The sequence below is a fragment of the Dipteris shenzhenensis genome, chromosome 3 (genome assembly GCF_047967505.1).
Source record: "Dipteris shenzhenensis isolate YYH24624 ecotype China chromosome 3, Dip_SZ_1.0, whole genome shotgun sequence".
In the NCBI taxonomy this organism is placed as follows: domain Eukaryota; kingdom Viridiplantae; phylum Streptophyta; class Polypodiopsida; order Gleicheniales; family Dipteridaceae; genus Dipteris; species Dipteris shenzhenensis.
In genome coordinates, this window is record NC_141598.1 from 23,116,369 (window position 1) to 23,142,852 (window position 26,484).

The 26,484-nt window shown below is 45.2% G+C and overlaps 1 protein-coding gene across 1 annotated transcript; it reads left to right on the forward strand.

Annotated features, from left to right (window-relative positions):
• Positions 1–516: 516 nt before the first annotated feature.
• LOC147903530 (uncharacterized) lies at positions 517–26,484 on the forward strand. The gene is made up of 7 exons (XM_087400147.1): positions 517–1,341; positions 22,957–23,055; positions 23,333–23,485; positions 24,550–24,717; positions 24,873–24,989; positions 25,168–25,278; positions 25,588–26,484. The coding sequence occupies exons 1-7, from the start codon at positions 898–900 to the stop codon at positions 26,062–26,064; spliced, it is 1,569 nt and encodes a 522-aa protein (XP_087256273.1). The 5' UTR covers positions 517–897; the 3' UTR covers positions 26,065–26,484.

Below are 26,484 nucleotides of genomic sequence, written 5' to 3' on the forward strand. Positions count from 1 at the left end.
CGTTTGCTTCGTTCGCCGGATTTTTACGTTCCATGTGTAGCAGTGTAGATGCTCCAGTGGAGACGGAAACTTTCCCTCTCCACCCAGGCATTACAGGGCTGGGATTTTCTTGAGAAAGAAATCAGAGTTATGAGTTGCCTACGTCCAAAAATTAGATGCAAGTTTTCGAAATTGTAGCATATTTGCCATCCAAGCAGATCGTGGGGACGTACGCGGGTGAATGCGAGTAGCGCAGGCATTTTGGAGAGCCATGAGAAAGGCCTGAATGTAAAGGGCCCCGAGGTTTATAATTGCAGCAGGTCAAACAACGAAAGAAACTCATTTCCAAATATGTAGCTTCCTAGTAGCGATTCCAAAAGGAATGCAAAACCCATGTAAATCACTTGAATAATCCCTCGTCAGCACGATCGCCAACTACGTGATTAGCGAAAACGGAAATGATGAAGAAAACAGCGAAGACTAGATCTAGTAAATTTCACTGCGAACTAAACGATGGGCTAAATTGGGCGTCACTCCTTCAAATGTTTTAGTTGATGTCTCTCTCAAACAGTAGAGCATTCTTGCGATCGCTCACGCATCACCAGATCGCTTCTCTCTTGCTTATCAACCGTCTCATATCTCCTTCTCTCCCCCCCATTCCACTATCGGACACACTTCATCCCGACTTGTTCGTCCCGTGTGCACCTAGTTCATGAGAATTGGGCTTCAATCCCGCAGTTGGGTTTCTTTCGTCGTCATTAGCTTGGCTTGTTTACCGGGCTGTCCGCCCGATTTCGGGTGGCTCTCGATGGGTGCTTCGCAGAGTTCCGCCAGACCTCCTCCTGGCGCCAGATTTTCGTTTGGCTGTTTTAGTTCTGAACAGCCCGTGTAGGAATTCTATACTTTCCTCTGTTCAGCATGCACTGCAGGCGTTCCTTCTCATTGATGTCTGAGACCTCAAGGAGTCCTGAGGAAGCAATGGCCCCGAAGGACGAAGATGGCAATGCTGATCTTTGCAGAAATCTACTTCCAAAAGCTAGTAAAACTAAGTTTGAAGAGAGCCAAAATCGACCTTTTCCCCTGGCTCTTGGAGATTCCTTGGACTGCGGCTTTTTGAATGGATTAGTCTTGGATTCGGACGTGGAGATTTTGAGCAGTAGCGATGAAGAGAGAATTGACAAGGGTTTCAATGCCGTCAAGCAGAAAGGGGATTTAATATATGCGAAGCCTGAAGAGACAGTTACTACTAGTGCCTTGCAGGTTGTCAGTCTTCCGGTAGCTGAACAAAGCACGAAGTCAGATGGAACCCAACTACCCGAGAAAGATGAAAAGAGAAAAAATTTGAAGAAGAAAAAAAAAAAGGTACGATTTTCTATTGCTTTAATATTCCTTCATGCTTAAATTCTCATGATTGAGTATCGTTGCCGCTTCTTGAAGTCTTTGTTATAGACAAGGAGTCGTTTGTCCGAGGACAATTGCAACAACATTGGAATGGAATGAAATGTTCTATCATCCATGGGGCAGCACTGAAATCAGAAGCTTAATCACCAAAGCAGCTCTAACATAGTTTTGAAGACTTTGTTATAAACAAGGAGTCGTTTGTCCGAGAACAATTGCAACAACATTGGAATGGAATGAAATGTTCTATCATCTATGGGGCAGCACTGAAATCAGAAGCTTAATCACCAAAGCAGCTTTAACATAGTTCTGTTAGATTTCTCCTCCCTATTAGCATATAGCAAAAAAAAGACTATTTTTCTCTCTCTCAACCCTTTTTCTTGAAACCATTCCCAAGCTGATTTGTTGGAGAAGGGCTTGTGAAGACTCTTGGATGTGAAAACTCTCAACGAGAGAGAGAGAGAGAGAGAGAGAGAGAGAGAGAGAGAGAGATGATATGATTGTATTAAAGTCTGCTCTATGGGACTAGTCACCATTATAGGGGCTCTTACATACGAAAGTTCTAAGGAAAAAATTTCATACAAAACTTGCTACGTTGCGAGCAGGGGTGTAGCTGACTGGAGTGCTAGGGTGAGGACTTTGCTGGGGTTGCCCTAAAACTTCCTTTAGGTAGGCGCCCAGTTGCATAGCTGGCTGTTCCAGGAGGTTTTGAGACTGGTAGGATTGCTGCTATATTTCACCTTGATATGCATATGTGCTCGGCAATGAAGGAGCGTGTGTTCTTCATTTTCTACCTCCCTTGTGGGGCAGATTTCCCGTGTGGGATCACAAAAATCATGTCCATTTTCTCAAGCTTGTTGTGTTAAGGCCATGTAATGGGCACGTTGCTTCCCTGTTGAGAGGTATCATCCCTGTCTGTGCTAGCAGGATAGGCCCGACTTCTCGATGAGAAATCTTTGGTGGATTGTCCCTTTTCTTTTCCAATATACCTTGGAGAGTCCGGCATCCATAGTGAGGAGGAGCTCCCCTTCCCTACTCTCCAGAGCTCCCCTTCCCTACTCCTCTCCATTGAAGGCTTCATCAACATTGGGATATCTCCTCCAACGTTGTCTTCTCCAACTTGAGCTTCTGCCACCTCTCTTCCCTTTCCTTCGTGAGCTCTTCTCCTTCCTCAGCTACAAAGACGTCATGGAGTGGTGCTGTTTCTATTGCTCTCTCTGTGACCTATGGACGATGTGACGCTTCTCTTTGGATCTGGAAGCAGAATCACGACTTTGTGTCTTCAGGAAAGTTGTAGAGGACCTTGAGTACTACAATTTTTGTTTTACATCGTTGCAATCCGAGTTTTCTATGAAAAGATATAGCTCCTGCAAAAAGTGATGAAAATTATTCCTGCGCGCGGATTTTGTTCTTGAGTTCACGGGATGATAGTTTCCAGCCTACTGTCACTATCTTGATCTCCACCTCCATCTTTTTCTGCTCCATTTGGTGCCCACGAAGCTAAGCTGTAGCTGCCCATGCAGCTGTCACGAGTTGTCGCCATGCTAGCTAGTGCCAACGCAAGTAGCCAAGTCAATGGCCATGTAGACGTCCGTACAACCATTCAGGCAGCCCTGGGCAATCAGCGATCAGCACCAAGTCAACAAGCAGTCAGCGCCATGTCATTGCAGGTCAAAAAGCGCAGAGTTGACTTTTTCGTCAAAAGTCAACGCGTTGACTTTTTGATAAACGTTGCCTTTTTTGCCCTACCTGGTCAACGGTCGGCGTTGACCAAGTCGGCCAGGCTGACCTATTAGCCTTAAAAGGGCAGCCTTTGGCCCTCATTCATCATCCACTCCTCAGTCCTTCAAGCCTTTAGAGCAACAGAGTCAGGCGTCCCTGCAGCAGACCAGCAGGATAGCCTCAGCCTCTTCAGGGATCTAGTGAGGATTCACCTCCTCTAGGTAGTCTAGTCTTCTAGTTTTGCAGTGAGGGTTTCAGTCCCTCCATACAGTTGTATTCAGCCCTTTGGGCATTCATTATTCTGTTGTATTTATTTTCCTCTTTGGAGGTCCACTACATTCTCTCCCTCTAATTCTCTCACTCACATCCACAGCTCACTTTGTGTATTGAGTGCATCATCTTGTAGTTGTAGTTAGTATTGATCTCCCGCTACATTGGTATCAGAGCTTCAGTTTTCTTTCTTAAGATAGGGAGGGTCAATTTAGGGGCAGCTCTATTGGTTTATGGTCCAGCCAAGATCCGGCAAGGATACCATGAGCACTAGTGAGCAGTCCAACACCGGGGGGGTGAGGGTTAAGTGCCTCCACCTCCACCTCCACCGCCACCACCACCACCACCACCACCACCACCATAGAATCCTGCGGACACTTCCATGTCTGCCATGACAGCCATGTTGTAGGCTATGATGTAGATGCAGCAACAACAGTCCGAGGCTCTCTTCAAATGCATGACCCAGCTTCAGGAGATGGGGGAAGATCGTGAGCAGGCCGCCAGAGAGCGTGAAAGGCTAGCTCGAGAAGCAAAAGAACAACGCGATTGAAAAGCTCGGGAAGCCGAAAGGGCAGCTCGGGAAGCAAAAGAAGAATGCGATTGCGAAGCTTGAGAAGCCAAAAGGGCAACTTGAGAAGCAAAGGAAGAGCGCGATCGAGAGGCTCGAGAAGCCAAGGAACTCCGAGACCGCGAGGCTTAGGAGGCGAAGGAGCTCCGAGAACGTATTGCTCGAGAAGAGAAGGAAGAACGGGATTGGCAGCCTCTCATTTCTCTACTTCGACTAGAGGGGGGAGAAAAGGAGAGACTTCCACCTCTAGCCAAGCCTTTTTTTCCAGGCAAGCTCAAGTTCACACGGTATGATGGTAAGCAGGAGCCCTTAGTGTTGACTTCATGGCTCAATCAGTTAGAAAGTTATTTTTCAGTGATGCCTACGAAGGACAACGAGCGGTGCATCCTAGCATCCATGCACCTCACAAGCGAGGCGGTCACCTGGTGGCTCAAGTGGCAGAAGGACCACTATGATGCAGACGAGGAGACACCTCTCTACAGCTGGACGGAATTCGTGAAAGATCTTCGATCACAGTTCCTGCTACTGTAGTACTTGGATAGGCTCCAGAGTCAGTTCTACGAGCTATGCTTGGGAGACACCGAGACGGTGAATCATTATGCCAATAAGTTCACTCTGGTGTTTATATAGTTGCAGTTGGAGGACAGTCTGAAGCTGAGCAAATTTCTCCATGGGCTGCATACAGACATCCAATGGTATGTCATAAGTTTCAAGCCACAAGATTATGAGTTTGCATATGAGCTTGCTCAGAATTTTGAGCTCATGCACAAGGGTCAAGGATCCAAGCAGGTCAACAGTAAGAAGTCCCAGGATTCCACACCAGGTGATGGTGGGAATGGGCAGCAGAAGAAGAGTTGGATGGCGAAGGATAGCAATGGCTATGGCGGGTACTTGGATACAGCAACACGAGCACTCTATGCCAAGGAGAATTGATGCTTCCATTGTCATGTGCCGGGCCATAATAAGAAAGATTGCCCGCATTACCAGAAGCTTCTAACAGCAGGAGCCACGTCAAGTGGTTCAACAACAGCTTCAACAACCTCAATAGTCATTGAGGAGCTTGATGAACAACAAACTACAGGGACAACCTCAGTAGTCATCCAGGAGCTTGAGGCTCAGCAGAAGGGGGAGCCTCGTTAGTTTCCCAATATGTTCTAGTTTTATGGACAGGTCGGTGGTCAGAAGGTCCTTATCTTAGCAGACTCAGGCAGTTCCGAGGACATCATGTCCACCAAAGCAGCTCAAAAGGCTCAATTGCCTCTTACGCCAACGGAACCAATGACCTTGAATGGTGCATTTCTAGGGCAGCAGATAGAGAGCAACATGCAGGTAGCTTCAGCCACTCTGAAGATCTCAGGGTGGGTACACAGTCGACCACTCAGGGTCACACCTTCTCAGGCAGCGGACGTCATCTTGGGAGCACGATGGTGGCACCAGTTCGAAATCCAACCAGATTATCAGCACCAAGGCTTGGATGTCAAAATCCCAGGCCATGATCCCTATCACCTATATGCACCGAGGAAAACCATAGGGAGCATCATCCTGGAATATCAACCCCAGCAAATATCCATACCAGAAGTTAGCACCAAATCCAGGCATTCAGTACTTGCAGACTAGGATTCATGAGTTCAGCAACCATTTTCGGATTGAGGAACCAAGCATTCGGATCCGGATTTATCATCCAGGTATACCACAGACAGTCATCTCCGTCAGCACGATGGGAAGCCTCTTTCGTACCTTAGTTTGAGTTTCAGCAGAAGGGGACGTCACGAGCATCCACACGCCCGTGGCCATGCTAGCTAGTGCCAGCGCAGGCAGCCAAGTCAACGGCCACGTAGACGTCCGTACAACCATTTGGGCAGCCCTGCGCAATAAGCAATCAGCATCCAGTCAACAAGCAGTCAGCACCACATCATCGCAGGTCAAAAAGCGCAGAGTTGACTTTTTGGTCAAAAGTCAACGCGTTGACTTTTTGGTCAAAAGGCAACGCGTTGACTTTTTGGTCAAAAGGCAACGCGTTGACTTTTTGGTCAACGTTGCCTTTTTTGCCCTACCTGGTCAACGGTCGGCGTTGACCAAGTTGGCCAAGCTGACCTATCAGCCTATAAAAGGGCAGCCTTTGGCCCTCATTCATCATCCACTCCTCAGGCCTTCAAGCCTTCAGAGCAGTAGAGTCAGGCCTCCCCGCAGCAGACCAGCAGGGTAGCCTCAGCCTCTTCAGGGATCTAGTGAGGATTCACCTCCTCTAGGTAGTCTAGTCTTCTAGTTTTGCAGTGAGGGTTTCAGTCCCTCCATACAGTTGTATTCAGCCCTTTGGGCATTCATTATTCAGTTGTATCGATTTTCCTCTTCGGAGGTCCACTACATTCTCTCCCTCTGATTCTCTCACTCACATGCACAGCTCACTTTGTGTATTGAGTGCATCATCTTGCAGTTGCAGTTAGTATTAGGCAGGAGAGAGAGTAAGGATAGTCTATCTCCCGCTACAGTAGCTTCCCTTGCTACCCACGTAGCTATCCTCTTTGTCTGCCATCTAGCTGCCCACGCAGCTGCTCCTGTTGCTCACGCTGCTCCTATTGCCCACGAAGCTCTATCTTCTCGCCATTCGAGCTGCCACATTGCACACCTCATCCGCCTTCTATAACGGTGTGTAGACTCCACACTAATTTGCAGCAAGAAGATAAAGAAAAATGTTCTTGATGTGAGGTACAGCTACTTCCCGGCTTATCCGATTACTTCTCTGATTGCCCGTGGTGCTAGGCTTGCACATTGAGTGACTCTACTAGTCCTTGTGGCATCTCCGGCCTCTACATCAATAAGTTTAGGTGACTCTCCATCTTCTATCTTGAGAGTCATGCCATGACCGCTCCATGTAGCTACCCCATGGACTTCACCAACACATATTTTGGGGCATTCATGCCTAGTGCTTCATCAACATCGTCATCGACTCGCAAGGATGTGCACACGTGCAGTGGCTACTTGGAGGACATCCCTTACTCCTGATGTTTTTTGGGGTCCTCTGCCCTGGGTAGTCCCCCTAAAATGATATGTATTGAGTGTTTGGTTGTCATTGAGTCTAAAGGTCCTCTGCCTTGGATAGTCCTCCTAAAAAGATGTATTGGTTTTCCTATTTTGGTGTGTGGCTTCCTAACATGTCCTGTTATGAAGCCAAGGGGGGATGTACTGTGGGAGCCATGTATTGGCTTTGATAGGTTTAGAGGGGGATGTATTGTGGGAGCCATGTATTGGCTTTGATAGGTCTCGTTATCAGGCCTAGCCGAGTTCCAGGATGGTGGTGTATTCCTAGACCTATGAGCTGGTCATGTAGCTATGCTATAACGTGAGCCTCTGAGCATGTGGAGTCTCAAGCCATGAGAGTGCTTGGATCAACCTCTGAACATGCTCAGACTTTAGCCTTTGAGTTACATAGGGTGCACAGTTTGATGACCGTCATTGTCATGTTCTGTTCTTGGTTCCATTCCAATAGTCCCTCACCTTAGACCGTCATTGTCATGTTCTGTTCTTGGTTCCATTCCAGTAGTCTCTCACCTTGCCTTCATGGGGGGGTGTTGTGAATATGAAGCCAAAGTGAGTAAAAAATGAGTGTACTAGTGGTTACTAGTGGTTTTATAGTCTAGTGAGTCCTAGACATGCCACGTGTCATATTGGGAGATATCCCATAGACATTGTGACTTTCTAGAGTCTAGTGGCACACTATATATTGTTGTACTTGTCTATTATCTAATATATCAGTCAACATCAAGCTATTAATACATTGTGAGTATTTTGGTTATTGCCTTGCCCTTGTACTTTCCTTCCTTTCCATTTTGCCTTTCATTATGCTTTCCATATTTCCATTCCGTTCCTAGCTAGCTACCATGTCTCTTCAGTCAATTCATGATATGAGTGCTCCTCCTCATTGGGTTAGATAAATTTGGAATACACGTGTGATTACTTAAAAGTATGCGCAGACGTTAGGACAATCATTCAGAAATCGCTAGAATCCGTATAGAACGGGGAGGAAAGGGGGGTGGGGGGGGAGTGGGTAAAGCCTTCAATTATTTGGAAATCCGTACAAACCGCATAGACATTCATCTATCATTAGTAGCCCTTGTGGGGGGTGGGGGCGGAGTGGGTAAAGCCTTCAATTATTCGGAAATCCGTACAAACCGCATAGACATTCAGCTATCATTAGTGGCCCTTGATTGTATTGATAAAAAGGTTGCTTCTTTTGTTGATGATTCTTTTGGACATGTTGTTTCAGCCCCCCTAGTCTAAGCACTCCTTCTCAGCCCTTTCTCATCCACTTTGCCTCATCTCAGCTCTCTCAACCGCCCCTTAGGCTTCTAAGTTCTTACCCCAGCCTCTCTATTTCAGCCCACAGCCCACTCCTTTCAATTTCATCATGCCTGGACCACCATGGCTATTTATGGTTGAATGTGCAAGCTGTACGTCCTCTCTGTATTTCCTATGCTTCTCTGCATGTCATGTGAATAATTTTTCTCCCCTTCCCCCTTTTTTAGAGACAAAAATGTAACAAACCTAACGCATACCTTAAAGTGTTTTTTTTAAAGATCTTATAAAATTTGGACCTAATGTGATTCGAATGCTACACATCTAAAGACCTGTATAACCTATAGAGGAGGGGCAATTTCAGAGCAGTCTGTACAGAGCAAGGCACAGCCATTGGGAGGCCCTCAGGAGGCCGGCACAACGTGTAGACCAGCAGGAAAGAGGATGACTGAGTCTTGTGCAGCAAGGCAGCAGGAGGGAATTGGGATCTATGGGGGCAGCCATGGACAACAGAAACAGGGAAATGGTAAAGGAAAAGAAGAAGGAAAAGAAGAGAGCAGTCCAAGGATAATTCTTACAGATCTGGTCTTTGGGAGACTTTTTAATAGAAAATTGTAGAGAAGAACCCATGTGAGGGGTGTGATATCCAAATGTGAGAGTCCCTCAACGCTCACTATTCATTGGTGGACATAGTCAATCCTAATCTTCTTTTTGGACTCCTTTTATGCCCTCTTGGAATACACCCAGTTTAAACCATTTTATTTCATTCAAGGGATTTTATGTTGAGTATATCATTATTTTTCTTAAAATCAGTGTCCCATTGCATTATTAATAAATGCACGTCTTTGTCAAGGTTGTCGGGACTCGTTGATTGGGTGCAGCATAGCGCTTTTATTTTATACCCATGTTTTTGGCTTAAATAATGGCATTAAGGTGGCCCTCATTATGTTGAGATAACATATCACACGCAAGTTGATTTTCTTATTTAAAGGCCTGCTCAGTGACGTTACTCGAGGGTCTCACATCATAGAGAATGCTCAGCTCTTATTCCTGTACGTGACAAGGACATTTTGTCCAACCACCTTTTTTTTGTAAAGGGCACCGGGTGCATCTTGGCCATACTTAGAAGGCGTTGGCATGTGTCAGCTTAATCCTAGATATATCCATCTTTTTATTGGAACTAGTTGGACCTACCATGGCATCGTACATCAAGTCCATCTTCGCAATTCGTACCTTGTTAGTACTAACCCTGAAGTAGATCATGAACATAAAAAATCTTAGGTCGTTACAGTGTGAACTTGACCTGGTTAGTCATCCTCATACTCTAGAGCCCTTGCATTACAGGTGAGGACATGATAGTTAACCATACACATGTGAGTTAGATAAGAGGTCATACCACCTCACACATGACCTTAGTCGGCTATTTAACCATCGAACTTTTGGCTAACCATTGTTCTGTACCAACTTCCCAAGGCCTCCAGTGCATATACTCGGTCATCAAATCTCACCAGACTTGGTGTGAGTCAAGCTTAACATAGAATCAACACAACTTTGTGTTTCAGTTACCTTTACCATTAGCCGATGCTTCAAAGAAGCAACTTAGACCCTAAATTGGCTAAGGACATGAGCCTGGTCGGTTTTACCAAGTTTAAGGACTCCGCCCTTCAGTTTGAAGAAGGTTCCCGTTCTTCGATCTCCTGGGCTTCAAGTCGCCAGCAAAGGCTATCCCTGGATGATGACCTTTGGCTTAACGCCCAATCTCCACCAACTCAATCTGCTTTGCTGCCGGCTGACAGGCTGTGTGCACCTCTGCTGCCCTGACCTAGGACGCTGTTCTGCCAACCTGGGGCCAGGCCTTCAAATGACCCCAGCCCCTTCTTAAGATGCTGCTGTTGTGCTGGTCCTAAACAGTCTCAAGGCCACATGGCTGGGACTGTTCCAGTCCCACAGTCTGCCCTAATTGTGGTCAGAGAATCAGCCCTCCATGCTGACCTTGGTGGCTCATTAAGCTGGCCCAACATAACACAAAGAAGGGTTCTGATATGCTGCCCATGTGGCAAACATGTTGCTTCCCGCATGGCAGCCTCATCCCTTTCCCCTATTGAACCATCTACCCACATTCCTAGTAGGTGCCAACCCCCTGAGCTCTCTTCGTTTGGGGGCTCATAGGAGCATTGACCCTATATCTCCAACAGCGACTCTAGTACAGCTTCAGTAGCGGGAGCCCTGCTGCTCACTGTCCTGTGCATGCCCAGATGCTCTCCACCCGAGTGTTGATATGCACTCTGCGATGCCTTAGAATTGCCTTGGCTGAATGCCAAACACCCTGGAGACTGAACTAAGAAATGCTCCCAAATGGTCAGGGCTAAGCCACTTATAAAGCCGGAGCCCCATATTTATCTCGAGTTACAAGAAAGTTAGAATACTTGAGCCTAGCGTTAGCATGCCTCTCCTCCTGCTCTACAATGTGCTTTAGAGGAGCTTCGATGGCTCTCCTGTGGTTGAGGAGACTATAGGCCTACAGCCTTATTTATAGAGAAAGGTCTGGTCTGCACCCCCCTCCCCTCCCCCTCCTTCTAGATGGCTGAATAGAGCCTGATCTGGACCGACCCGATGGCACTTGATCAGTCTGCTACTGCAGACCTGCATGACCCCACAATGCCCACCGATCCTCCTAGACACCTGGCCCACCTGATGGCTGCCGACTGGTCTGCCGACTGGTCTGCCGCTGCAGACACCTGGCCCACCTGATGGCCCACCTGATGGCTGCCGACTGGTCTGCCGCTGCAGACCTGCGAGACCCCACACTGGCCTACCAATCGTCCTAGAAACCTGGCCGACCTGCTACTGGTCATCTGTTAGAAAAGGTTGCTGACACATCACTTCATCAAACCTGGCAGATGGCACATCTGCCATCAGAAGTCATCTTCGTGTTAACTAGATTCTTGATGCCGGTCTTTTGGCCCTCTAAAACGAAGCTAGAATAGCCGATGCTAGCTCCCAACAGCCCAACCCCAGCAGCAGAATAACTTGGGATCCCTTATACTTGAAGGGTGCATGCTATATAGTCCAGGTAAACTCTCAAATCTGGACAAGTATGCAAGCAATGAAGGAAGCCAAAATATGATGTATAAATAATGTTTCAAGTAGGACAAATCTGAGTAAAGGTGCACCCTCACTGTACCTCACACCTGCAGCACTCTGCTGCTCAGTCTGTTACCAAAATGGGCTCCATATGCTGCTCCTGCGTCTGCCTCTCCTCTCTGCTCTGCCACATGCTTTGTCGAGCTTCAGTGTCTCTGCTTTGGTTGAGAAGCCTACGGGCCTCTAGCCTTATTCAACAAAGAGGGGCTGATCTGTCCCCCCTGCTTTCCCCCACCCCCCCCTTTCTAGATGGCTGACTCGAGCGCTAGTTTGGGCCAGCCTGATGGCTGCAAACCTGCCCAATCTTACACTGGGCCCCCACCGATCCCTGGTTGACCAGTAGGTCCTATATAAAGCTATCTCAGGAATCTTCTAGCCTGTTTGCTGGGCTTTTTTCAGCCCTAGGCCTGCCCTCTTCTAGGGCCACCCAGCCCACGTTGCTCGGCCCTGGGCATATCATGCTGCATATGTGGCACACTAGATCTGCACTTACTCAGGTCTGCCCAGGGGGCACTTGTGCCCACATGGCAGCCCCATCATAGCTTTTCCTCTTGCAGGTGTACTGCCCCCATGTCTTCCTCATTTGGAGGCTTACAAATGGCACAGTGACCTTCTAACACAACAAAGAAACACCTTTGATGACTGTCACTACAGGTCCTTCGCCCGTAGGGTTCCAAAGCCTGACTAATAATATTCCCTCCTGGGCAGCCCATCACCCAGGTAAGGTGCAAGCCAGCTAGGTTATATATATGTGTGTGTGTGTGTGTGTGTGTGTGTGTGTGTGTGTGTTTGTGTGTGGAGAGAGAGAGAGAGAGAGAGAGAGAGAGAGATGAATCCACGAACATGCCCAAACTCATCCTCTAAAAATACAACATACTGCAGTTTCAATCTCATGATAGTCACTCATAAGGTTGGAAACCATAAAGTCCATCACTCATAGTAGGGACTAGCTACTATAACATTCCCACTGACTCATCAGCGCCTCACATACAAATCCACACACCCACACATACAAATCCACACCCACACATACTTGGGCGTCCTTTTATACAAACAGTTGAAGCCGCATCTGAACCCACAATCAAGTCGAGCTGATTTGGGTCACCAATGAGGATCTACTTGACAAAGTTCAGCACTATGACTTGACAAAGTTTTCTTCAACGGTAAGCTTGATATCTTGCTTTCCTCAAGGCAATGCAATTGATCAGATCCCTGTTAAAATTAAAATTAAAACAAAGGGGATGTCACATGTATCACCTATTGGATGGTGCACTATTCAGCATCTTCATATTGTACTCACACATCTGAACTGAAGAAACGTTAAGTACAGGACGAGAAGAGGCCTCATACAGATGAAACTACATATAGGTGGCCCAACTTGGGATACCCACTCTAGGCATAGCTGTGGTGTGAGAGACATAGAAGCATAAAATCCCATGGGAGGAGCCAATAATTTCCAGACACAATTCATGTCTTCTAGTAGTGCCTCACCTATTCACTATCAGGGATAAATTTAAGGATCATATATACTCCACAAATGTGTTTCACACATGAGGCAGAAGCAAAGTAATCAGCACATGTTTTTTAACAGGTTGGTTCTTAATGAGCTCAAAAGTAAGAAGCAATGATGCAGATGGTCTTTTCTGGGGTGTGGACAACTGTACTATGAGCCTTAGACTAGCTTATCTTCGCACCTCAAAGGATGTGTCTTTCCATCAGTATGATGGATGAATTCGTCACTTAATCCTAAGGCAATAATTCCAAGTTCCTTCTCATCTTTCCCTGTCCATATTGCTTCTGCTTCTCACGTGGCTGGTTTCTTCTCTTTGCCATTTGCAATGTTCCAAAGTCCCTTCCTCGTGAGAGTGAACTATACCTTGGTTTGCCAAGTGTGAAAATAATTCCCATCGAATTTGTCTAGCTTTGTTTAATTGGCCATAGGGGAAGGTCTTACCGTATTACGGCAGTGTCTAATCCCTTACAAACTGATTTTTCTGATGCAAAAATCTTGGGGCTGAGTGGTCAATAAAATGCTCCTCAACACATGAAGCCCGAACAACTTCAAAAACTGTTGAAATTGGCATCTAGAGACAGCAACGACTTCAAGGGTGAAATTCGTACAACCACAAACCGTAATGAAGGGGATTTTTATGTAGAAACAATGTACATATGCCAGAGAGTGCCCACACCAGAGGATGGGCAGAAATTCGCTTCAAGTCGCCATAGCCAGCAGCTTCAATCTCGACTGTTTTTTTGACTATTTCTAATCAACCCGTAGTCCAATTGAGCTCAAATTCGAACAGCAAGCAGCTCATACCATCTTCCAACAGTGGCTCAAAGGGTTTAGTGAAATTTGATCTTTGCAAGCCGAATTGTGAAGAACTTTGCCAGGCAGAAAGCAGGTCGTCAGGAGCAAACTTCTTCAAGTCCTCTAAGGTGAAAGTGCGCCTATGGGAGGGGAAAAGGATGCCCAAGTTTGCTGCTCAATGGAACTTCTAGGTGGGAGAACAAGCAGTTTGAAATTTGGGGCAGAAAGGAGTAAGAAGGTGAAGATGAGAAAGAAGATGGTGTGGTACAAGAGAAGGTTAGAAGCTCAAGGTTGGTCGTACTGCTCTGATACCAACTGTTGGAGTTGGTGGGTGAGGAGTGGGAGACCTCAAGGAGGGTAGAATGTGAAGAACATAGTACACAAAATGATATCTTTATTCTAGTTGGAGAGCCTTATATAGAGGCAAGTACGAAAGCTCTCTACCACTCTTCCCAAGTTGCTAGGCGTGACTGAATATAATGTCGAAGCATTTCTTCCAGAACTTGGTTGACTCTTTCAGTCTGGCCATCTGATTCTGGGTGGTAGGCTGAACTGAACAGTAGAGTTGTACCCAAAGATTCGAACAGTGAAATCCAAAAGTGACTGGTAAACTTAGGATCTCTGTCGGATATGATATTCTTGGGCAATCCATGGTGTCGGAAGATGTGTTGTATGAAGAGTTTGGCTATGTCCGGAGCCTGTGAACTGCTTTTGCAAGCAACAAAGTGTGCCATTTTGGACAATCGATCAACAATTACCATAATCTGAGTGTTACCTCTGGAGGATCGTGGTAGTGTTGTAATGAAATCCATGGAAATACTTTCCCACCTTTCAGTTGGAACTAGAAGAGGCTGAAGAAGTCCTGCTGGAAGTCGTCGGCTTGCTTTCATTTTTTGACAAGATAAGCAAGATGTAACCATTTTGATGACGTCGCTTTTCATCTGAGGCCAGTAGTATGTTGCACTGAGTAACCTATAAGTCTTGTTGATGCCTGGATGGGCAGCATAAGGAACTACATGATGCTCTTTTAACAAAAGACGTCGAACATCCTTGTCTTGTGGTACACAGACGTGATCTTGATAATACAGAAGGTCGTCCGTATAAGAATAGGATGAGAAAATCTTCTGTTCGGAAGTCGAAGGTTGATCTTTTGAAAGAACTTGTACTGCTGTGCCGAAGTCTTTATCATTGAAATACTTACCTTTAAATGAATTCGGAACATCCACAGATAATGTAGAGATTACCATAGCTGATGCTAGAGTTAACCTGCTGAGAGCATCTGCAACTACATTGCGTAGTCCTGGAATGTACTCAATGGTCATGTGAAAGTTGGCCAGGAACTCAACCCAGCGTGCTTGTCGAGCGTTCATGACTGGCTGAGTAAAGATATACTTTAGAGAGTGATGGTCTGTCTTGATCACCGAGTCAGCTCCCATGAGATAATGTTTCCAAGAGCGATAAGCATGTACAACGGCAAGAAACTCCTTATCATAAACCGGATATCGGGTTTGGATATCAGAATGTTTATGGCTGTCAAAAGCAATAACTCTGCCTTCTTGCATCAAGACTGCTCCTGTAGCGATGTCGGAAGCGTCGGTCATGACCTCAAATGGAAGGTTTGGGTCAGCAATAGCCATAATTGGTGTGGTAGTGAGTGCTTGCTTGAGTTGTTGGAAACTATACTTTGTTTTGGGAAGCCACTGAAAAACTGCTGTGCTTTTCAATAATTCGGACATAGGAGCTGCGATTTCGGAAAACTGATAGACCTTTGTATGGTAGAAGTTTGCCAATCCGAGAAAAGAGCGGATATCATGAACGTTCTTAGGAGTAGGTCAGTTTCGGATTACCTCGACCTTCTTGGGATCCACAGAGATGCCTTAAGCTGAAATAACATGTCCCAAATATTCGAGTTGGGTCTTGAAGAACTCACTCTTCTCAATGTTGATGTAGAGAGAATTTGCGCGGAGAACTTCAAAAACTTGGTGAAGATGTTGTTTGTGCTCATGTAGGGATCTGCTGAAAACGAGGATGTCATCGAGGTAAATGATGACGAACTTATCGAGGAAAGGCCTGAAGATGTCGTTCATTAGTGTCATGAATGTGGCCGGGGCATTGTTTAACCCAAAAGGCATGACCAAACATTCATAGTGTCCATACTTTGTTCGAAAAGCTGTCTTGTACTCATCGCCTTCTCGTATGCGAATTTGATGATAACCTGAACGAAGATCAATCTTTGAGAACTGTGTTGCATGTAGAAGTTGATCGAAGAGGTCATCGATGCGAGGCAATGGATACTTATTTTTTATAGTGAGCTTGTTGAGGGCTCGGTTGTCGATGCAGAGGCGCATTGACTTATTCTTTTTTTCCACAAGTAGTACAGGAGATCCGAAAGGGCTGCGACTGGGCCGAATGTGACCTTTGTCGAGTAGTTCGGTGACCTGTCTTTGGATTTCTTCATTTTGAGTGTAAGAAACCCGATAAGAAGGTTTCGACGGTGGATGGCTGCCGGGAATAAGTTCGATTGCGTGATCCACTGGTCGTCGAGGTGGTAACTGCTTTGGCAATTCGTGTGGAAAAATATCCAGGTAGGGCTGGAAAAAAGGTTGGTTGAGGTATTCAGGAGGATCCTTTGTTGGTGTCTCCTCTACTGCCGTAACCAACAGAAGTGAAGTCTTTACTTGACGTTTACGAACCCACTTCTTTACTTGTAGGGCAGAGGCAACTGGGGTTGAAGGAGAGTCCCTAGAACCAGTTAGCTCAATAAGTTTTCCCTGGTGGACAAACTGGATAGTATGGCTGCGAAAACTGATTGATGGATCATAGTCGTAGAGCCACTGCTGTCCAAGTATGACATCGTACCGAGAAAGAGGCATGATGTCGAAGTTCAACTTGTCCGTATAATGTTGGATGCGAAAAGACAAGTTTTTGATCCTGGTGTTGCACAAGAAGGTAGTTCCATTTGCGAGTTCAATCTGATAGTCCATGAGACTAGGACTGGTGGTCAACCAAAGTTTGTCGACCATAGAACTAGCTAGGAAGTTATGAGAGCAGCCACTGTCGATGAGGATAGTGACCGTTGTTCCACGAATCGATCCTTGAACACAAAGTACTTGAGTGGCCAAGGAAGGTTCGGGGTTGCTGGCAAGGCTCAGGTGGATGGTATTTGCCATTCGAACAGCTTTGCCTTTCTTGTCTTGTGCTGGGGTAGCATCTTCTGTTTAGGAAGTGCTAGGTTCCATATTGGAATTTTGCTTTGGTTGCTTGGGACAATCGAACCATCTATGGTTGCCGGTGCAGATGGTACAAAGTCCTTTTGTGCTGGAGTTGTTCTTCTTGTCAGTGGCCGCACCTTTATGTTGGGGATGTCGGTAATGACTTTGTGAAGAAGAAGAGGCGCGATCCTTGGAGGAGTGCTTCTGTTGGAATCCAGCATACGATTTCTGAGACTTCTGGGGATCTTGAGACTGTCGCTGACCTTGATGACCCGAGTTTTTTCGAAACCTGAGGTTATCTTGAGGGCGAGCACCTTTGGCCATAGTAGAGTTATGTGTGCGATTAGCACTCTGCTTCCCTGTGTTTTGGAAATCTGTAATGCGCTCTGCGTAAGCAATAGCGCCAGCTGTGGTGGTGATGTTTGCTTTAAGGACATCAATGCGTAACGAGGGATTTAGGCCTGAGATGAAAGCATGAAGGCGATCATCCTCAGTTAAACCATCAATCTCCAGCACCAATGTGGTGAACTGAGAGATGTAGGAAGACAGGGAGCCTGTTTGCTCCAACTGTCGGAGTTTTGAACGTGCTTGGAAGTCTGCATTGGCAGGTATGAACTGCGTACGGAGCACGTGTTCAAAACGTTCCCATGTTAACACACTTTTGCCGTTCTTTAAGCGTCTTTGCCACCATAGAAAAGCTGTATCCTTAAGGAGGGAGGCTGCCAAGGCGATCTTTTTGCCTTCAGTGAGGTCAACAATATCAAAGTACATGCGCAATTTTGCGAGCCATTGGTCAACTGTTCTTCGATTGCGTTGACCAGTGTAGGCTTCCGGAAGTTTGATGTCAAGTCTTTTAGTTTTGGAAGCTTGAAGTAAACGGTAGAGGGCACGTAGTTCAGTGTTTTCTACCTCAGGTGGGAATGAATCCGCATAGTCGTCTGATTGCGTCACGTCATCCTCTGTATGGGTGGTACTGCGAGAATCTTGAAGTTGTTGGACTTTCTGGACCAAGTCAAAGATGCTGTCCTGAAGCTGGGAAATTTGAAGTTGCAGTAGTGTTTCGCCTTGTACGTTGACTTCAGGGGTCTTTTTTGGACTTGAGTCCTTGATCTCTGGAGAGGCTGCACGCAAGCGTTGCGACATATCTGAGGTTATCTTGAGAAAAGCACGAACCTGCGCTCTAGTTTGTACCATTCCTGGAAGAGGATTCGGGCTGCTCCCTGAGGTTGCTCATGTTGGAGGGGGCAAGCGAGGCAGGATGGAAGCACCCGTGGAAATCTGGTAAAGGAGGTCCTGTCTGAGGTAACACTGCTGATGCCGAAATGGGTGTTACCGCTCGTGAGAGTACAGGAGTAGGTTGCAGAGTCCACAGATCTGAGAAAGGATAAGGAGTTGTTGTCGGAAATGGAGGATATCCAGGAGAAGGAGTGCCTTCAGAGTGTAAATACTATCTTGGGGAAGGTACAACCTGTATAGGAGGATATCGGGGAGTTGAAGGAGGTGGAGAGTACCCTGGAGATGCCGAAGGTGAGGGGTAAAATTCTCTTGAAAGATGGACAGCAAACTCTTGAGGAATATCAGGTTCTGGGTATCTTCGTGTCTCGTGGAACACAACCTGGACTGTGCTGAGGAAGTAATGTAACTGAGGTGCCTCACGCAGAAGGTATAGTATGTGGTCCAAATCACTAGGAGGGCACGTGACACAGACGACCCACGATGCCAAAGCTCCGAAATGGGCTGGTTGTGCAATCTGAACACGATATTGTGTGGTAGATGATGCCTGAGGTGTCCTTGAAATGCCGGGTGAATTACCAGGGGTTTCCATGCTTTAAGGAAGCGTCTTTCATTTGCTGAAATTCGATAATGACGAGAATCCTTAGAAGTAGAATGGAAAGAATCCACCTGGCAATGATTTAATCTGCCAATTTGTTGCGTAGAAAAGGCCTGCAGATTTCTGTCCGGAGGTCCATGTTGCAGTGGGTTGCGAGGAGCAAATCAGGGCCTGGCTGGTCCGGATTGGAAAACAGGAACAGGGCGCATTTAACAGGCTGTCTTCATCGCGATAGGAAGGCTGAACCACTGCTGATCTGGCAGGTAAGGTGGCGCAACAAAGGGGGGGGGCAGGCTGTCTATGGCGAAACAGGCTGCTGATGTCAATAAAGACTGGCGAAACAGATGGCAGGTTTCAAAGGGCTGGACCGCAATAGAGGGCTGGTGAACCAGGCTGCGGGCTTCCAAGGGCGGTTTTGAGACAGCAATGGCAGGGCCTGGCAGGTAACCAGGGCAGCAGACTGGCGAGGATAGGGCAGCAAACCGGCGAGGGGCAGGGACTGCATATGGCGAGGGGGCAGGGCAGCAAACCGGCGAGAGGCAGGGGCTGCATATGGCGAGGGGGCAGGGCAGCAAACTGGCAAGGGCAGATGGGCTGCTTATGGCGAGGAAAGAGGGCAGATCCTGCGTGACCAGATTCCGTACAATCAAGGGAGGCGAGCCTGCGTGACAAATCCGTACGGGCGTCAAATGGTGCATCCCTTTTTCGTTCGTGGCTGCCTAGGTTGGGTAGTTGCCCAAAAAATTAAAGGGTGGGTTTATTTGACCCTTGGGTATCTAGGGTAGACCTAAGGTTTGGGGCTGGGTTTTCCTTTTTAACCCCTCTAGGTACCCTTTTTATAAGTGCTTGGTGCCAAAAGGTGTGCCTATTCGAAGGGGTGTGACCCTTGGAATAGGTGCACCTTTTCATGAAGGGGTGTGTCCCTGTTTTTAAAAGGGGTGTCCCCACATGAATAGGTGTGTCCTTTTTGCCATGATGGGGTGTGTCCCTTGGGTGAGGAGTCAAGACTCTTCATCAAAAGGTGTGTCCGATGGTGGAAAAGATGCGTCCCTTGGTTTTGGGACAGCCCAAGCACATGAAAAGGCACGATTTTTGTCGCGTCCATTCACATCAACTCGTGATGTGTGGGAGATGGAGAGGCCATTGATGACTTTAGGCAGGGTTGGCGCTAAAAATTTTTATGCTCATTCTCTCCATCTCTTCCATGCACAATGTGCACGGATATCCTTCTAGCGGAAAGAATGTATCAGATCGGCGCTAGAAGGTGGGGGGCATTTCCTACAGGCAGGAGCAAAATTTGTTCTGATACCACTGTAAGAAATCCTAGATTTACTATATTTAGAAATGTGCTAAGGAACAGAAAGGAGACTGAAATAGCAGAGAACAAGGAATAATTGTATTGCTTGAATGTCTGTAGTATCTGTAGTGTGTCATCCATACAATTGGGCCTCTCTTATATAGAGAGTGAAGAGTCACACATGAAAAGGTGTGTACTCCAAAGTGTATGTGCATGAAGAGGTGTGTACCCCTTGTGAAGGGTGTGACCCTTGATGAGAGGGTACATTACAATAGAAGTGTCTTCAATAGAATGTATCTTGTGATGAAGGGTTGTGCCTCATAGGAAGTGTCCCGGGCATACCCTTTCACAAGTGTCCATTCATCAAACCATCCATAACTCTAGATATAGAGAAAGGAATACGTCACAGATCGTGACATCTTGACCTCATGGATGAGATTAGCTGGTAGACTTAGCCATCCCTCTACCGTCCATGACTTAGCCAACTCTCCACCGCCCATTGACTATGACTTATCAAATCTAGATACATACACACACATGCCCACATACACACTCATGTGTCCCATGGCCTCTATCCTAATTACGTCGAACAGATTGATACTCAAAACATTTGCAAAGTGTCAAAAACTTGCGTCGTGATGTTCCATGCAAGGATCATTTCATTTATATTCCTGAAGACATGCATCATTCTTAATTTTCTTTGTGCTAAAAAGGAAAGCCTTTTAGAATCTCATGTTGAGAGCATGTTGCCAATTTTGCAATGTTCAAAATTATGCACCTTCATGATAGCATTTTTTAAAACCTTAACTTTTCAAGATTCCCTTTCACGGCATTTTTTTCTTCACGAGTTAATGAACACTTTTAGAGCATATGAGAGAAAGCTCATCAACTTACCATACCTTCATCCTAGATCTAATTGTATCTTCAAGTTTTCTGGAATCGCCATTATGATAGGATGGGGAATTAAAGAGGCTATTTCCCAAAGAGTTCTATGAGACATCTTGCCTTGCTTAGTGAAATGGGTTCACCCATGATCATCCATCTGTCTTGCATATATAACTAGACATATTAATCATTGTTTGAGAAGTGGAACGTTTCCTATTCTTCATTGGTGCTTTCAACAAGTTTATCAAAAAAACTAAATCATGGTCTCACATGCATGGTTAGTCTGTGGCATGCAGATAACTACAAAGCCATTCGTATATTTGCTCCAAAATTCAAGAGCTTGAGCAGGTAAACTTAGTGCTCTTGTGTTTACCTCTTGCTAAACATATATCAGCAAATTAAAATCTTCTTTTTGTGGAATAAAACTAAAAAAGCCATAGTATATTTCTTAATCAACATAGGCATAAGATCATCTTCCTTGTGCTCTGATACCACGTATGTCAGCACTCAGGGCTAGATTCCACCTCAACCACTAGCCCTAAGTAGCACCTTGTCTTAACCCTTCATACATGTCCGGGTGCGGATACTGATGTTATTGCTTGTGGTAACTCATGGTAAGTTCAATATTAAAAACAAACGTGCACTGAAAGATTTATCCACGGCAAACATGTATTTACTATTGTGAAGAGTTATACCTTTCGATTCTTTATTTAAACACTCAGTAGAGGGTTCTAGAACAGGCTACAAATTTAGTTTATTTAATAGACATTCAACCGGCTTTCTGTTAGTTAACACAGTGAGCAGTCATAAACCTTCCTTTTCGAACTAGTTACCCACAACTAACTAAGAATTTGTTTCTATGGCTGTAAACAGTGCTTTAGCAGTCCCAATTCAATTCAGTTAACTAACTTAGAATCCTAGACCATATATTTGTTGTAGTCCTTAGCAATGGATGTAAACAAAACTAGAATTCAATGTAATGGGTCTGCCCGGAGAAAAAAAACTATTGTAGGAGCTTACCTTCAGAGATTTAGAGAGATGATGCTCTCATGACCTTCCGTCTGATGTGCATCCACAGAACAGCTTAGATATTAGGGAAATTCAATAATAGAAGCTTAAAGAACAAGCTAAAATAAAAGATAACTAGAGAATCACACACACTTGCGGCCCATCCCAACGTCAAAACCAGTCTGATAAAGAGGCTGGCTGCAGGCAGCCAAAGTGCACTGGATGGTGCTGCAACCTATAGAACAGTAGGAAGGAGGGTTGGAAATACTTGGGGTTTTCTTCTACTCCATTTCTAATATGGTTAACTGTGATAATTTGTACCTTACATCATGTGCACCTGGCTAGGAACCAATGCTTTCAGATTTATTAGGGTGGATGGTGGAGCTATGCTTAGCTTGGAAGTGGTGGTCAGTAATTGCCTGAAGGTGTTGGAGGTGTGTAAAGGGATTGCTTAGTTGGTGGATCATATTGTCTCCCAGCTGCAGCTTGTTTTGTCTCTTTGAGTATTTGTTAGTCATGTTGTCCTGGTCTTATGGCAGCTGCTTTGGCCAGTATGTACTGCATTCTGCCCTTGGGGTTATGCCCTGTCTAATCCTGGTTTGCCTTTTACTTCAACTGGATACAGTCTCCTGAGTTTTTCTACCCCCAGCCGCCCCCCTCCCAAAAAAAGAAGAAAGACAAAGCAAAAAAAGAACAGAACTTTGATAAAATGAGATAGAGGGAAACAAGTGGCCTTTTTTGCTCTCATAATGTGTCTAGAACAGGAACAGTCCGTGGGGTGTGACTGTCTGCAGGCATCATGGGCACAAGAAACACAACCAAATGTACAGGGAGTGGATGGTTCTAGATAGTGTTGGTCAAGAAACAAATTTTTTTCTGAATGTCTTTGGATTCTCTGCTCTTTTTTGGAGACTGGCCCTTAAGAATCGGTATCTGTATCATACTCGTTTGGTATTATAGATCATCTAGTGCTTTGCAGGCACTGGTGTTACTCTCTCGTATGACCTTTTTTTAACCAATCTTTTTAATTCATATATGCAGGTAGAAAGTCTGAGTCATCCAAGGAGCCCAGAGAGAAAGAGGCTTTTTAAGGTTATTGGAGATGATGGCGAAGACAATCTTGTAATGCGTAAGCTTTTGGTAAGACTGCTATGCTTGTCTTATTAACATCACAGGAAGAAATTGCTATTTTTCATCAGATCCATAGCTTTGTAGAATAAATTGTACCTTGTGATGGGCACAATTGTAATTTTTTGAGCTGGGTTTTGCATTGTCAGTCTGGCAGGCATTAGTATTTTTGTGGCAGGTAAAATGTGGCATTTTAAAATTTCTAGATTTGTCTTTTCTTTGTCAGTGCATTTCTTATGTTGAAAATGACATTACGTATTTTATATTCGTGCAATCTGGTTTTCTTCAGCGAGGCTCTCGATATTTCGATTCTCTTGATGAGAAAACCTGCTTCCGCTGTGGGAATATCGGGCATATTGCTGCAAGTTGTAAAGAGGAGCCACGAAGGAAGGCCTGCTATGCATGTGGAAGCCTTGATCATGAAGGAAAGGACTGTCCACAGGTTTGCTATCTGATTGGACTATATGGCTTCTGATTAGATGTAGTCGGTGAAGGCATGCATTTGGTGTGTTCAAATTTTGTTTGATGGAATATGTAAATGAATATGATGCTTCTTGTGGAGTGTGTGTATTCAGGCTTTCAGACATTCTTCTGATATTTGTGCATGCTGTGATGTAAAAAGCAAGGAATTGGAAAGCCATGTTTTTAACATTCAGTTGTGATACTGAGAAAGGCACCTCATTGGAAAGTTTGTTGTGTTGAATCGTATTACTATACATGTCTGAGGATTCAATCCTTGGGTAGAGAGCCTATGAGCCCACAGTGATACCCAGTCACTTTCAGTGATCTGGCGGGATATAAGACACACCCTTATGGGGGACAGAATTCAGGGCTCAGCATGTGCTGTAGTAACCAGGAGAGCCTCCTTCAGGAGAAAGTCGGATCATGGTTTATTTTTCACATTTACACAGACAGTGTCTTCATGGCATTTCCACTCTCTAGATTGGTTATAACACCTCATTTCTTTTCTGCATGATTTTGTTTGTGGTTTACACAGCTGAATATCTCACCTTAGTAATGCCTTGCACAGCTCCGACATGTTTTCTTTCAATCTCTTTATATGGACCAAAATTTATTTCCGTACATAGGGGTATTTACGCCCACAAGCTGTACTCATCATCAAGCATATGCTTCTGTTAATTTTTTAACCAACACTAGCTGTAGATGTAATTAACCATCGCCCCCTCCTGCAGCCGTGCCCCCTTTCCCTCCTTCCAGGCCTCTCAATTTGTCTGTAACTTTTTGATCTGAGCTTTTATTAATGCCAAAGTTTTGATATGATCTCTCAAAGCTGACGGCTTGGTTTGTAATTGCTGTGTGTGTGTGGATATATGTGTGTATATCTCACAACTTCTCAAGCCTAAGGCATTGTTTGCATTAGATAGCTATCATGATTGCTGCACCAATTTGTTAACATAATTCTTACGAATCAGTGCTGTGCATAGATTGCTAGTTCTACCCAAAGATGGTGAACAACTGATTAATAGTCCTGTTTGTTCATCTTAGGGATCTTGCTTTGTTTGCAAGGGAATTGGGCATTTTGCTAAATCATGTCCTAGCAAATCCATTCGCGTTGATAAAGATATTGAAGGTGCAAAAATTTGTCTGCGCTGTGGAGACGCTGGCCATGAGATGATTGTTTGCGATAGAGATTACAGACCAGAAGATCTTAAGGTACATTATCTATGAATAAGCATGGTTTAAGATATTTAGCTAATGATTTTAAAATTTCTTTACTGGACAATACTAATTTGTTCTGAAGGTCTGGTTCAATATGATAGGTGGATGTCACGTAGAAGCATCTTTAAAACACCATTCCCTTCCTCCAGGTTATCCAGTGCTATGTATGCAAGAAATTCGGTCATCTTTGCTGTGTTGACATAGTCGATCGTTCGAAAAGGCAAGTTTCATGCTACAATTGTGGTGAACTCGGGCACACTGGAGTGGTATGGTATCACTTTCCAAAAGTACCGTTTCTCAATGCTTGCAATTAGGAGGGAATCATATTGATTTATGTTTGAATATACCTCAGGTTTTTTGTTTGTGATGAGGCGTGTAACGGTGCTGCGCATCAGCTCTATACATGAGATTTCAGGCAAGGCTCATTGTTAAATGTATCTGCAGGGTTGTGCAAAGGGTAGAACCCGAAACCATGGCGAGAAACAAAACGCAAAGGTGTGCTTTAATTGTGGGGAGGAAGGTCACTTTGCACGGTATTGCAGCAAGCGCAATGAGGTACTTGTTTCCTGGAACTTCTGTCTTCTTTTGGGAATGAAGACAAAGAAGAGCATGTGCGTGGCCGTGTACATGCACCTTGGCACATGTGTTTACGCATGCATGAGTAGTGCATGTGGGGCGTGCGTGCACAGGTGTTAGAAGAGTGCTCATTCTACATATTGTTTTTCATTAGACTATGTCAGCACCATGATTTTTTTAAATAGTATTTTACAAAGAAGGCTTATGTTATATGCTTAATGTACAAAGGGCTGTGGTGGTCAGCCAAGGCATTTTAGTTTCCATCTTCTAAGAAGTTAAAGTTTACAGGATGGCTTGTGGTCTGATCCACGGACACCCGATATGAGAAACTCACAGAGTGTGGAAAGATTCCGTGGCTTCAAGTCAGTTCCAGCTGCAGTAGGAGCAGAGTCCCGCTGGACAGATATGCAGCTTGAAGAAAGGCATGCACATACACCAGCCGTACCATTGTGGCCTGAACGTTGGAGTATGGCAAGGGAGATGGATAGATGGGAAAACTTGCGAGTAACTAAAGTGGATAATGAGCCCCCTAGTAAGCTCAAAGGCCACAGTAGACATACTCAGAGCAGGGAGAAGCTTGCTGGTAGTGGCTCTCGGAAAAGGAAGGGGTTCCCTACTCAGAAAGACGGGGGGAATTACAGGTATAATGCATTTTTGCATAAAATTGAACTGGAAACTCCTGACAGTGTTAGGAGGAATTTCAAGTGGCTTCAATATGATCGCAAGAATCAAAGTTCAGATGTACAGGTTTTTCTAAAAAATTAGTTTAAAATGGATGCTCTTCCCCTCTGTTTGCTCATTCCTCTTGTGCTGCAGAAATCCCAAACTGAACTCTATGGGTGCACATTTTGTTAGATAGCCATTTCCTCTGCCCATTACCAAATTCAAAATAGCTTTACTGAACTTGTGCATTGTCTCTGTGCATCGATATGCCACCATGATACTTGATTAAAATGACCTGTATATGCTCTGCATTTGTGGGATGACGTTCAGAGCACAAGTCTGCTGGGAAGGCAAAAGTCACAATGGTTGGTGGCCAACTTTCTGTGTTGATTAAATCTATCATCATGCCGGTGACATCTTGGGCTGGAAATGAAATGAATGGCCTAGTGCAAAGCAATAGTTGTGTATTTCATAGTGAATATAGTCAGTGCCAATTGGCTTTAAATAACCTTTCATCAGCCT